Here is a 14,300-nt window from a genome sequence, read left to right as displayed (position 1 = left end):
AAAACTTACAGTATGGAGGTATTTGGATTTTTTTTTAGTGTCTTTTTCGAGGGAAATTAACCTGACACTAAAATGAACAAACCTTACAGTATGGAGGTATTTGGAATGTTTTTAAGTGTCTTTTTCGAGGAAGATGAACCTGAGCTCCAGTCGCTACACTAAAATGAACAAAAATATTTGCCAAGGGTCTGAAAAAGGAACAGATTACTCTGAAAATAATCCAAACTCTCAGTCGACATGAGGGCGAGTAGAGAGGGGGAACTAACCTGGCAAAATGTTTGTAGGCTGACTGGCAACCTTTCCAGGGTGTCCCTCCGATCTCCACCCTTCATAGCTGGGATTGGTAAAAGTTTTGTCAAAAACACCCAAAAAGTCGACGTCAATGAAACGAACGCGACGCTGAGTCAATAAAGGTCGATGGATCGAAGAGAGAAGAGAGGGAGGAAGAAGAGGAGGAGGAGGAGGGGAGAGCCGAGGAGGCACCGGGGGGAGAGAAGAAGAAGGAGGAGGAGGAGGAGGAGGTAGAGAGAGAGAAAGAGAGAGGGAGAGGGAGAGAGAGAGAGATCCTGGCAGACAGCGGCAGGGAGGTTGGACCGGGAACAATAGAAGGAACGAAGCCTTCAAGCTCCGAACAAACCGAAGCAGAAAGAAAGAAAGGAGGGATGGAGGGAGGAGGCTCGAGGAGAACCGGGAACATGTGAGGAATAACGGATCTACCTTCGAAGCGGAGGAGGATCTTCTCGCAGCCCTCGGTTTTTTTTTTTCTTCTTCTTTGTCGGATAGTATTTTGGACGCGGATCCTCCGGCATGAACCCGGCAGAGGCGGCCGAGGAGGCGCCACCAGACCCGGACACCGATGCCTTCTACAGAACAGGTAAAGGACGTCTGAGCCCCGGGTGTCACCAGAACCAGAACCAGAACCAGAAGCAGTCAGTGTGAGGAGCTCAGATGGTTCCTCTTTTGTAACGTGTGAGCTCATGTCTGATGCTGAGGCTTTTTCTACAAAAACCCAGACACCCGGATTTTTTACACCCGAACCTGAACCAGAACCACCTGCGACAGGATTGACTGGATGTCAATGATGAGCCTTTTTCTTTAAACCTCCATCTGTCTGTCGGATCGATAATCGATCGTATCGATCATGAAGCTTGTGGTTGTGTAGAGGCTTTTTGTACATGTGTGTGTGTGTGTGTGTGTGTGTGTGTGTGTGTGTGTGTGTGTGTGTGTGTGTGTGTGTGTGTGTGACAGAAGGACATCACAGTCCAGTCGTCACAACAATGGGTGACACCAGCGGTGACATATTTTGACAGAAGACACACACTTTCCCCAAAAAACCACACACACACACACACTCGGGATGTGATGACACACCCAGTTTCTCACCCTTCAACGTGTGACTTTGAGGAACTTTAATTGAAAGTATAATCATGTGTGAGTCTGGTCACACATATGTGTGTGTTTTGTCTCATTTATGAATGTTTTATTTACTGTATATTCAACTGGATAATGAGCAGATACTGAGATACTGTTGATATAATAACAAAAAGTGTCAAAAACATTCTATGTCGCCAACCAGAGCAAAAATAATCATTTAAAATGCATCAAAAATTTCCATTAAAAGTTGATTTAAACCAAAACATTATGAAATAAATCGAGAAACTTCCAATATTAATGCAAATAGAATAGATTTTGGTGAGTTTGAAGTGGAAACTGGATCGGTTTTCGGTGTTTTTGAGTTGGTTCTGAAAGATTAAAATTGATATTTCCAAGTATTCCAACGTGAAATTTCAGTCCGACCCACAATGTTTTGTTTAAAATTGAATGACTTATGTATCATGTATAGACACATGTATGTAGATAAGCAGTATTTTAGTCAGTGACAAAAAAGATGGACAAAATTACACGTCAATAGAAATTTCATCGCAAACTAAAGGCGAAATGTTTACTTTGAAATCACCAAGAGATACATATTGTGTAACTAATACACAATCAGGGTCATTGATTCATCCAACACTCATTTAACAACAGTATTTATGATAAAACTGCATGTATTAAGTCAGTATGTACAGATATAGAAATGGTCTGGATCAAGGTATCGATACCCAAAGTAACGCACTCGAGTGACGTTCATCAAAACGACACAATAGGTCGTCAATCAAGCCCCGTTCGGCTCCGAGGCATCAAGGCACTTGTCCTCTTGAATGGAAGGGTCACGACCGGTCGATGCATGTTTTCTCTTCATCCAAGAGATGATTTCAGGGAATATGTTGATCGTCCACGAGTTTAATTTAAAGCGCCGATGCTAGCAGCGACGCCGGTTTGTTGTTAGCGATGGTTTCAATGTGAAGTTTTAATTTGGAATGGATTCCTCTCCTCCATCAGTACCACCGTCGTGGATCTCTTTGCTCCGCTGCCGTCAGACTCTATAATTACGCTCCGACGTCCTCCTCCTCCTTCTTCTTCTTCATCCTCTAATCTCATTTCTTTACTGATCCCCACTTTTTTTCGGGTGAATATTTAAATCGAATGTCGGCGCAGCGATGAGTGAAAAAAACCCCTCAATTGAACCTGAGAGTGAAAGCTGATCCTCCCAATGACTGAGTAAATTCCTGTTCTACCTGCGCTCATGGTGTCCGTGGGCAGGATCTACTGGAACCACCCGAGCGGTTCTTCAATGAACACTCGTGAAGTCAGAACCTCACCTCCAGCTAATCCAGTTCTTCTTGAAGAGATCAACAGATTAGGATCTCGGAGTGATTAAGAGTCAGAATGCAGGGATGTAAGTGTGAATTTTTGCTTTTTTATGGATTTGTAAATTTGAACAATTTCACCCACGATAAAGCTTCACAACATCCCTCTCTAGGAGAATTTAATGAAATACATGATAATCATTGTTATGGTGGTTCTGGGGGAATCTAAACAGGAAGACGCGTTAAAAACCAACAAATTCATTATATATCAAAATATATATATAAAAAAAAGAATTTGACATATGTATTATGACTAAAAAAAATATATATATATATATATGCCATGTTTAATTCAGATTAGACTTGAAAATGCACATAATATAGTGATTAAAATCAAAATAACTTGATCATCTTATGTGTAGTGGACTCATTTTCAGGGTGTATTTTATTCTTTTAATTTAAGTGATTAAATAAGCTTTAAGAAATCTTGCAGAAAGGGATTTCTAAAATCAGATTCAGTTAAACCTGAAATAATAGTAATTGGACGACAATATTTATATATAACTAATGTTTTTTAATAATGGAGAAAGTGTATTATAAGTGTTTATATATACAGTATATATATATATATATATATATACTGTATATGTAAATAGTCTCCAATTAGAACAAAACCCTTCTCCTTATACAAATATATAGACATTTTTTACAAGTATTTCCCACCCTTATCTAATGTGTACTGTAATCATTTCCTGATTTCAGCTGTTAGCGCAACAATGCTACGTAGCTTTATGTTAGCATAATTTGTTAGCAAAGGCTACATACAGGTCAATGTCAGCGAAGAAATGGCGACTAAGATCACTTCTACACTTTTGCGTTACCAGAACTATAGTACTGGTCGTCGTGTTGAGACTCTTTGAATCCAAAATCATCTCTAATGGATGGAATCGTAGCCTTTGATGGGATCTCGAGGGTGACGTCAAAGTGCAGACGGGCGTCCTATAGTCTTATGTTAATCAGCGTTTTAAAAATAGATTCGCTAAATTATCGGGACGGAAACAGGAAGTGACACGCATGCCTTGGGTTGCATGTGTTTATCTGACAACTGACGCCAGCTGGTGCCGCCACAATCATGGCAGAGTATTTGCTTTCAGTCGGGAGTCAGGTGAAGCAGCAACTGCAAAGTTACTGAGGGTTTAACGTCCATAAAGTTTTACTTCGGCTTCAGGATCCGACTTTCTTTTGATGTTCGGTCCAAAGTTATCAAGCTATGATGTCTATGTAGATGTTTTTTAAGTCTAGTAAAAGTTATGAATTACAGTGTTAAATGGGACAATAAAGGTAACACTATAACCATGTGCTGTACATTGTATTTATTCATTTGTAAGAAAATAGGTCTTAAAAAACTACTTATTTGGAAATTCTCCACTGTCCAGGACATTTTGAGTTCAACAAAAACTATGAAATAGTGAGAATACAAAAGTAAACATAGATAAATCCACATCCTGAGCTTTGATTTAAGCTAAAAGCCAAAGTAAGTTTTGAACAGAAACAAACAATTTATGCTACATTTTGTTCTTATTCGTCCCCCAGTGATGATGTCACATCCTCCTCCTCATTTCTCAACTTAATTCCCAACAATGTAATTCTCCACAGAACATTTTAGTGCAACAAAAACTATGCAATAGTAACAATACTGTACAAAAGTAAACATAGATAAATCCAAATCATTAGCTTTTATGTTAGCTAATGACTAAAGGAAGTGCAGAACAAAACAAACTATTTATGCTACATTTTGAAACGTTCCTTGTTCTTATTCGTCCCCCAGTGATGATGTCACATCCTCCTCCTCATTCCTCAACTGTATTGCCAACAATGTAAAGGCATCACGTAGTTACCTCACTTGGATCTATAAAAGAATCTGACACCTACTAATATTTCAATCCGTCTTCGACCATCGACCCAAGGTGGAGTCACAGCGGTTGCAATAAGGCTTCCTAGAGTTTCCTCCGGTTCTTCCCGGAGAAAACCAAAGGGCTTCCAAGCAGTTCCAGCCCTACTCGACTCCACTCTACTCTGTTGTGTTGTGGTTCCACCGGCCCCGCCGCCTACTCAGGGGCCTCCTGTTGTACTGGCAATCGTGGACTAACCCAGACACAAAAATGTCCACGGACCAAGAACCTTTTAGGACAGAAAAACAGTGGTCAGCAGTCGGTCGACATCACCTTTGAGCTGGTCCTAAGAACAGTATCCGCTACAAGGTTTTCAACGTGGTAATACAACACAAACGGCGTAGAATTGAGTCGACTAGAGTAGGACTAGGATGTTCCGGTAGAAAAAGGGGCCAGTAGTCATTCCAACATGTTCTGGGTCTGCCCTAAGGTCCCTTCAAAGTTGGACATGCTAGGACCTCCTACTGAAAAAAGGCGCTCCCTGGCACCTCAACTGGTTTTCTTAAAATCTGTATTGGGGTGTAGAAAATTCCTTCAGTTTTCACGCAAAGTTTGTTATGAATCATGAGAGAAAAGACTGCATGTCTACCATCCTAAGGTATTTTCAAGACCCCTTAGGGTTCTCCTGTAACCAGCCCTTGATCTTCGGCCGGAAAAAACGTAACTACAAAAGTGAAAGAAAATCTTTTGTGTTGTCACCACAGTTAAGTGGATCAGGCAGGTTTATCTAACTGTTGCAGATTCTCAGGTTTATCTCAGGTTTATCTCAGTTTTATCTAATTGGCAAACGAGTGTGTGTTTGTTGGCACGACACGTCAAACGCTTCGATCACAAGTGCGATGGTGAAACATGGTTAGTGTGTGTGTGTGCGTGTGTGTGTGCGTTTGTGTGTGTTTGTGTGCCGTGAGAACAGACACATTACATGGATGAACGATCATTAATCCATTCATTCACTTCCACTGCTTCCTGCAGGATTAGAGCCAGATTAACCTGACGGAGCGATGGGCGGGGGGGGGGGAGGATTTATTTGGGATGTAACTCGGGATGAATTTAGGGGGGTTAAGTATCACTAATCACAATTTTCAGCTAGTGTAAAATAATCCATTATGGAATTTAAAGTGGATTAATTCCGTGACTTTCACTGAGACACATTGTGATTATGGTTCCATTCATGTTGAGGGTGTTTTTCGCATGCATTTGGGTTTAAGTTGTGAACGACACACTATTGATCGATTTTAGGACGTCTGCCTCCATGTTGTAAATGTTGAAGTTGTCCTCTTCAAAATGCAGTAGTTATTTCATCATGACGTTGCTCCGTTTTGAAGTTATTACTTAATAAAGTTCTCGTCTGAAATCTCGCCAAACGAGATTACGGTTTATATTATACATTCTGACATCACACTGGTGCAGGTGTCCTCCCCTAAAAGCCCTAAATCAGTTAAGAACCTACATGTTAATCGTGAAACTAAATAAATATTTTGGTGAGAGTTACTTCTGCCTTTAGGTGTTTTTGTAATGTGTACATTAACCAGCAAACCTTATTTCTATGATTCGTTTTTAATGTACAAAACGGGAGTCTTAGGGCTGAGTTTGAAATTCACGTGAGTCCTTGAATGCAACTCGTGTTTTTGTGACCAATCAGAGCAGAGTGGGCGTGGTTGCTTGGACAAGACTTCTTCTCAGTCGAAACGGCGCATTTTAAGTGGGCGGGGCTTAAGCGTATTTTCTAATGTAAATATCTTTATTAAATGAGAGTTTTGTGCAAAAACAAACATACTGATGAGTATAATAGAGGTCCTAGAACAATTTAAGACACACTTAAATCAGCACATTGTAGTTGGTTGAAATTCTTAGTGTGTAAATCAGATGCTAACTTTGTTAGCGCACATGCCTCAGGGGCTTGTCTTCTAGGAGAGACTGGATTATTTTGAGACTCACCCTTGTATGTACTCATGTAGGTGACTAAAAGGAAGGGGAACAAAAATGATGTATTTGACCTACAAACTTCTTCTGCACGACCAGAAGTACTGACGTCCTGAGGCACTCGTACCCACCAGACGCTAAGGTTGGTCACGGGACAATTGTTGCATTGCTCTATTTGCAACACCCTCTGTGGGTGTCTTGTGTACCTGTCTTTCACCCCTAAAGATCCTGTCCTGCCAAAAGTTTTTTCCCGGATACATTTTGTCCAACTTCCTGTTCTGGATATGTGCAATCTCAACGTGGTTAGCAGTATTTCTAGCAAAGCTACACCACCAGAGATGTTACCAAGGCTTGCCTTACATAAAACCCTCACTTTGGTGAACTGGTAACCATTCCGAAAGCGGGTCAGGAAAAGACCCAGTATCTTCCCAGGCTTTTGGTACCTTCCCAACCCTAGATAGACGTCTATGTGGTCCTCTCCCTCTGAGTTTGATGATCTACTGACTCCTTCAAGAAACATCTTAAGACATTTTTATTTGTGATGATTTTCTGGAACTCCTGTGTTCGTCTTATGTGTCTTGATCTTTTAAAGTATATATTTTAACTGTGTATTGTTTTCGATTGTTCAAGCGCTTCGTGACCCTGGTCTGGAAAGATCCTTGCAAATAACCTTGACTTACTTACCTACTTACTCTGCAACCGTGGCTACCTGTCAAAGTAGTTCAAGGTGGGTCGCGTTGATGCTCGAGTGCACAGCGAGAGGAGGGCGGCACAAATGGCAGTTGAGTTTGATTGTCAAGTCAACCCACCAATCGTTTGCAAGAGAGCAGTGAAAAAAAGGATTGGAAGATGCTTCAGAGCTTCCTGGTCAACCCTGCTTTGTATAGGCCATTTGTTGTGATCACGGTTAGACCCAGTAGAAGGTCTTCGTAGCAACTTTCAGTGACATTCTTAATTAAGTTTGAATCAAATTTCTCTGAGCTGTAAGATTTGAAAACTTGATGAATGATCTTGACTCATCTTTCTATTTCATGATGATTGTGTGAATTTCTTCAGCATCAAAGTACAGTAGTAAAGTAGTGCCTTCAGCATTCACGGTATTGAGATACACCTTTTCTCTTTTGACCAAAATGTTGTTCTGCATATTCTCTTCTCGTTCTATCTTAGTTTTATCTCTTCAACTCTTTATTCTGTTCCTCTTTTTCTACCCGTTTTTCTCCATTCACTTTGTGTAAATTAATCTACTCACACCTAGTTACTTCATTCAACTTTAAAAACACTTTTGTCTACTTACTACTACTAATACTTCTACTATTACTACTGCTTCTACTTCTAATTTTACTTCTAATTCTACTGATACTTATACTACTAATTCTTCTACTACATCTACCCCTACTTTTAATACAGTACGTATACTACTAAATCTACTACTACTTATACTTCTACTTTACTACTAATTCTACTCATACTTTTACTACAATTCTACTACTAATTCTACTTATACTTTTTCTACAAATTCTTCTTCTACTGTTACTACTTATTCTATTTCTCATTCTACTACTGCTTTTAATACTTACACTTCTTCTACACCCACTATTACATCTACTTCTACTACTAATTCTACTACATTTTCTACTCCCACTACTACTACTTATTCAACTTCTTCTACTAATTCAACTATTTTTTTCTTCTTCTTCCTTTTCTTATTTTTTTGTTCTTTGCAACCTTCTTCAGTTTATTTGAACGTTTTCACATCAGTATTTTAAATTTATGCCATCATTTCAACTGTTTCCACACATTCTTACTTTGAATACTAATACTTAGCTTTTAAGTTTGCAGACTCAGCAGATTCAGCAGATTCATTCACACTGCAAACCGAAAATGCAAATTCTCTAGTTCCCTATTTGAATAACCATGGAATGAGACGTCGCTGCCGAGACAACAAAGCCATAAATAATATCTAAACAACCATAAATAATGGAGGAGAATAAAACAGACCGGAGCATCTTAACAAGCTGAAAAGTTTCCATTCATTTTAGTTTTATTCTTAAATCATTTTAACACGTCGCATGAATTGCATGTTTTTGACTGATTTATTATTTATGAACCGTGTCGTCGGTGCGGGTCACAGCAGGGACACGCCGGTGCCATCTGGGGATAACATGTTATTAAAGTGTCATTCCTCAAAGCAGCTTTTGTGCTCGGATAATCCTCACACATGTATGATCCGACGCTTATTACCTTTGATTCACGTCCAGATTGTTACAGTCTTGGCAGCAGTCGACCCGAGCACGAGACGCCGTGAGGACCCCACTGTCATGATACCTTATATCTATATTTTTCACCATTTTACGTTCAGTTTACAAACTGTAGCATTGAATTATTAAAACATTTTAAACAATATAATTCATATAATAATCCTGCTTTTTAACTTAAGTAATAATTTAATCGCATGACCTCCTTACATTTCTCTCTCATTATATCTAAAATGCAATTTCTATGTTAAATATATGTTTCATCTTATATCAATTATCCTACACTGTTTTTAATAGAGTACATTCTTAATATTATTTTTATTAGAATCTCTATTATCTCGTATTTTGAAAAACAAACAGTTTACTTTGATAAAAAAAACTGTTTTCTTATGATATATTTACTAAAGTGTTTGAGAAAATTATTTATCATAAATCATATATTTTTTATGATAAATTATTCTGTTTTTTAACCCTAAGAAGTATTTTTATTTTTATTTTAATCATCATTTATTTGTTTTTAATAATAATAAAACGTTTTTTGGTAAATTTTGACGATTTTTAATGTCTTATCATAAAAAATAGTAATATTATATACAGTATATATTAATTATATTAATATTATATATACTATTAATAAAAATATTTTCTTACTCTTAAATAATAATGTTTTCTTTTTATTAATTAAGTAGACAACCTTTCTAATGTCAGTGTGATCTAGAACTGACGAAAAACCTTTTCAACTAAAATTTTAAATATATTAAATTGAAATAAAGATCATATCTTTTTCAAGTCTCATGTAACGAATCAGCGACTGTTAAATTCCCAGACCCGGATATTAAGTTTGATAACCATCTTAATTTTTGTATAACTTGATCAGGATTAGTATTATTTTCAGAATAATACGTTTCTTTTTGGAGTTAAAGGAAGAAATGTATATTAAATTTAACGTAGCAACTGGAGCTCAGTTGTCTTCTTCCAAAAAAAACAACTTAAAAACCTCCAAATACATCCCACTTGTATTGAAGCCTCGACAAGAGGAATTGTTTTGAAAATAATTGTCTAATGTCTGCACATATAAATAAATATTACTTACTTACTTACTTACTTACTGGGAGCTGTCGCAGTATTTACCCGAAGTGTTTCCTGTCCATGTAGCATGTTAGCCACGTAGCTTCTGCTAAAAAACATCTGAAAATATTGACTTGTTAGAATATTTTTACAAAACAAATCCTCCTGTCGAGGCTTCAATACAAGATGGAAGTTACAGACGAGCAGAATATGGAGGTATTTAGATGGTTGTTTTTTTTTGGTGTTTTTGGACGAAGAAAGGTTAGCGCCAATTGCTACATTAGCTTGGACATACATTTCTGTCAATAACTCCCAAAAGACACAGATTACTCTGAAAATATTTAGTAGAAAACGGGAGAAATTTGGATTGACTATCACTTTACGTTCACTTAATTGATTGTCTGTGTAAAAACCTACCAAAACAAAAACATTAAAAAATGTTGATGGAAATATTTACGATTTGAGATCCATGACCTTGAAACCTATAGGATGCACATCGAAGGTAAAATAAGGAACAGTTATTTATAACACTAGTCACATTCTTTATGAAATTGAAACATATTTATCCTTTGGAATGGATCACATTGGAAAGAACCTGGATCTGAGCATCAGGAGGTTTTCTGGAGAACATTTATCTCACACTTTTGTTCCCGTCATCGCTCGGCCCGTCATTAGGTGATGAAATATTTCTAATGTGCCGAAGAGCAATGAGAAACCAGGAGATGCGGTTGTTTTGCTTCCTGAGTCATGGTGAAGAGACTCGGAGGGGAGGAGCTTCTCATCCATTATTGATGTGTGTGTGTGTGTGTGTGTGTGTGTGTGTGTGTGTGTGTGTGTGTGTGTGTGTGTCGGGCTTCCATCAACATGAACAATAAGATGCTGGAGAGACTCTAGGATTCTCCCTCCTTCTCTTTGTCTACATCCAGTGTCAAGGCTGGTGGCAGATGGATGTAAAGATTCAAGTGTTTTATGTCTTTATTTAGGGTGTGTGTGTGGGGGGGGGGAGGAGGGGGTTTAGGGATTAACCCTTATTACTCCAGCAGGGGTCTCGGCGGACGCCGGAGTGTTAAATAGATCAACACAAAGACAAGATTTCCTCTCTTCATCCGAGACTCTCTCCAGACTCCGCCCTTGTTAAAAGCTTCCTCGGACAGCTGCAGACATATGGTGGAGAGAGAGAGAGAGAGAGAGAGAGAGAGAGAGAGAGAGCGAGGGATGAACTTCCTGCTCGGAGAATAATCGATCCCACCCCCTGCAACCCCCCACCCCAAAAATAAATAAATAAATAAAGATTTGACCGTCGTGGATTTTAGTTTATTAGTGGAGCTAGCTTAATATCTGGTGATGTTATTAGCTGCTGTGTGCAGGTGATGGTCACACACACACACACACACACACACACACACACACACACACACACACACACACACACACACACACACACACACACACACACACACACACACACACACCAAGACAAAAGAAAGCTTTTATCCTGATGAAAGGACGAAACATTACGAGCCAGGTTTAGATAATAGAGAAAAGCTATTATGTTATATATGAATAATTGTGGACGACATTTGTTTTGTTTTTCTACCAAACTACTATTTTAAATGTTTACACTAGCAGTTGACCTTATGATGCTTTTATAATATATAATAATTATACTTCCCAGCATCCCTCAGGAGTCAGAGTCTGTTTTAAAGATGCTGTTTCATTCTTTAGTTTGATTGACGTTCTATTGTTGATTTGTCTTTATCATACAAGATGGATGGATGGAAGGATGGATGGATGGATGGATGGATGGAAGGATGGATGGATGGATGGATGGATGGATGGATGGATGGATGGATGGATGGATGGATGGATGGATGGATGGATGGAAGGATGGATGGATGGATGGATGGATGGATGGATGGATGGATGGATGGATGGATGGATGGATGGATGGATGGATGGATGGATGGATGGATGGATAAAACTTTATTAATTGGGAAGATGAGGCCATTAAAGCAACACTACGTAGCATTTAGACCTTTTCTTGTTCATATTTTCTGTAATTAATTGGCTGTGTCCTAAATCGCAAGAGCACTGCTTTACAGTACACTGCCAGACAGTACACTGCAAGACAGTGCACTTACATGCGCAGTGTGCACATTTTCAACAGGGTAGTTCTGTCTCAAATCAAACACTGTTGCTACACACTTACAGGAAATGACTCGACAGCTTCTTCTTCTACTACTGCCGACACTTGACAACACTTTTCGCCAATTGTTCATTGTGTATTTATTGTTGTTGTGTTGTTTTGTGGTAGCTTCCGTTTAGCGTCATCCACATCACTAAGATGGCGGACGTTGTGGGTGGATCCACACTCGATTTGAGTGCTCATTGTGCACTACATTTTCGTACACTGCAGATTGAGACGCACTTCTCATACTCAAAATATTAAGTGTAAGTGCAGAAGTGCGCGATTATGGAGACACCCTTTGTTTAATTTAAAGTCATGACTTTAAAGCCTGTGAATGTTTACCAAACTGCTTTTGCAAAATTTGATCAGGGATGGTGTTTGTATTTATTTCCAAAAATAGTTTCAGTACTGAAATACTTTCTGACGTTTCTACGAGGCTAAAACAGTTAAACCGACCCGACAGGCCTTTTTCTAGTTTAGTAAACAAATGCATGACAACGGCGCAACGGAGAAGCCATGACATTGCTATGACACTAATCTGACACTAGGACGTTCTGTTGCATTAATGTAATTTAAATCGATTTTTAGGAGTCGGCTTATCCCCCGGAAATCCAAAGGGAGTAGATGTCTTCTACTTGATCTTGTTCCTTTTTGGCGTTTTTCTTTTGAGACACGACATCCAACTTGTTCTGATGTTAACTTGGTTCTTAATATTTGGTTTGGCAAATTGCTATTTTAATTTTCAGCAGTTAAAGTGATCGTTTTGTTAAAGCAGCCATTGGTAAAATTGAACACATTGTTTGTGGCTACCCCCAGTGTCAGAACAGTGTAACTACAATTTTGTGGAACCTCAAGACTTGACTTTTTGAGAACCATTTGTTTACAATAAGAAAGATAAAAGGCTGTTGTCGGGTCAGTTTCCTGTTTCGCCAAACAACTTCAAAATCCTCTCATTACTTTTGCTCTTATAGAAATGAATGCAAACACTGTCCCCGACTCACTTTGGAGAAGCAGTTTGGTAATCAGGTGCTTTATGGACGAAAGATTTACTGCAGAAATATGTATATTTTTAATCAAACATTACTGAAAATATGACAAAAAGTGAAAATGTTACATAGTGCTGCTTTAATGGACACAGACTTTTTAATAGGCTTCTTTTCAAGTGGTCATAATATTATGGCTGATCTATGTACACATTAGTTTTATCTCGGTGATAAATCACGTCCACCCTGTCGTGACTAAACAAGGTTCTCTCGGCTACACACACAGAGTCTGACGTGACACACACACTTACACACACACACACACACACACACACACACATGCTCTCAGAACATCGGCAACACTTGACCCGCAGTAATTACTCACTCCTGCCTCTAAGAGTGTCGGTGAGTGTGTATGTTGTTGACACAGCTCCCGGGTGAGAATAAGAATCCTGAGAGTCACTCAGAACCTGGACACTGAGTTATTGATCCGCTCTGGTCCCCCATCAATTCATCGGATGTGTTCCTGTTGTACCGGGTTTTAAAAGCAAGACTGATTTGATCCTGAGCTGTTGTCCAGAGGATTTATGAATTCTCTTAGGGGAGGAAGACGCGTCGTAAGAACCAGGAGTGGATTTTATAATGGCGTTGGTTCTGGAGTAAACGGTCCACCATGGAAATGTAATGCAGAGATTCAACATGTATCTAATACACTTAATTAAGCCCCAAAATATCACTGACAGAACATGAAAGTCTTAAGCGCAACTATCTTCTTAAGAGCGCTCTTAGCCCCTCAGTGTCAAGGTGACCCGAAGGCCCAAAAGGCAACACAAGGGATACCACAAACATTTTTGTTTTTGGGCAACCTTGACCCTGAGATATCACAAGGATTAAGAAGGCTGTGAAAGACGGAAGCTTTTCCCAGAGTCGCTCTTAAGCTTAAGAAGATCTTTCACTAAGAAGAAAACGTAAGATGGAGTTGACCCGATCTTAACAGCCTTATTAGCGACCAAATGCTAAGAGATCAACGACAGGGAAATTCATATCCTCCACTTTTCCAAATAATAAAACGATGCTCAATTAATTTTTTTTATTGAAATGTAGCATGAAATTATTGTATCGCTACAGCCCTGTAGTCCCAATACCGGACCGACCAAAAAATGTCCAAACATCATCTTTAAAAGCTGCTGGAGTCACTGTATCCTCTCGTCCTCAGTCATGGGGATTACACTATTTTCTGA

The 14,300-nt window shown here is 38.9% G+C and overlaps 1 protein-coding gene across 2 annotated transcripts in view; it reads left to right on the top strand.

Moving 5' to 3' along the window:
* Nucleotides 1-506: 506 nt before the first annotated feature.
* Nucleotides 507-14,300, top strand: part of kalrna (kalirin RhoGEF kinase a) — a 129,195-nt gene continuing 115,401 nt past the window's right edge. Inside the window, exons 1-2 of one of the 2 annotated variants that reach the window (XM_087803518.1) lie at nt 507-521; nt 554-874. In XM_087803518.1, the coding sequence (XP_087659644.1) occupies nt 808-874 (67 nt within the window). In that variant the 5' untranslated portion in view covers nt 507-521; nt 554-807. Of the gene's footprint in view, nt 522-553; nt 875-14,300 lie in introns of those variants that run through there. The other variant, XM_087803520.1, reaches the window with a different exon arrangement.

Source organism: Callionymus lyra, chromosome 12, assembly GCF_982586985.1.
Source record: "Callionymus lyra chromosome 12, fCalLyr1.hap1.1, whole genome shotgun sequence".
Classification (NCBI taxonomy): Eukaryota; Metazoa; Chordata; class Actinopteri; order Syngnathiformes; family Callionymidae; genus Callionymus; species Callionymus lyra.
Note: the sequence above shows the minus strand (reverse complement) of the source record. Positions and strands in the feature narration are given on the sequence as shown.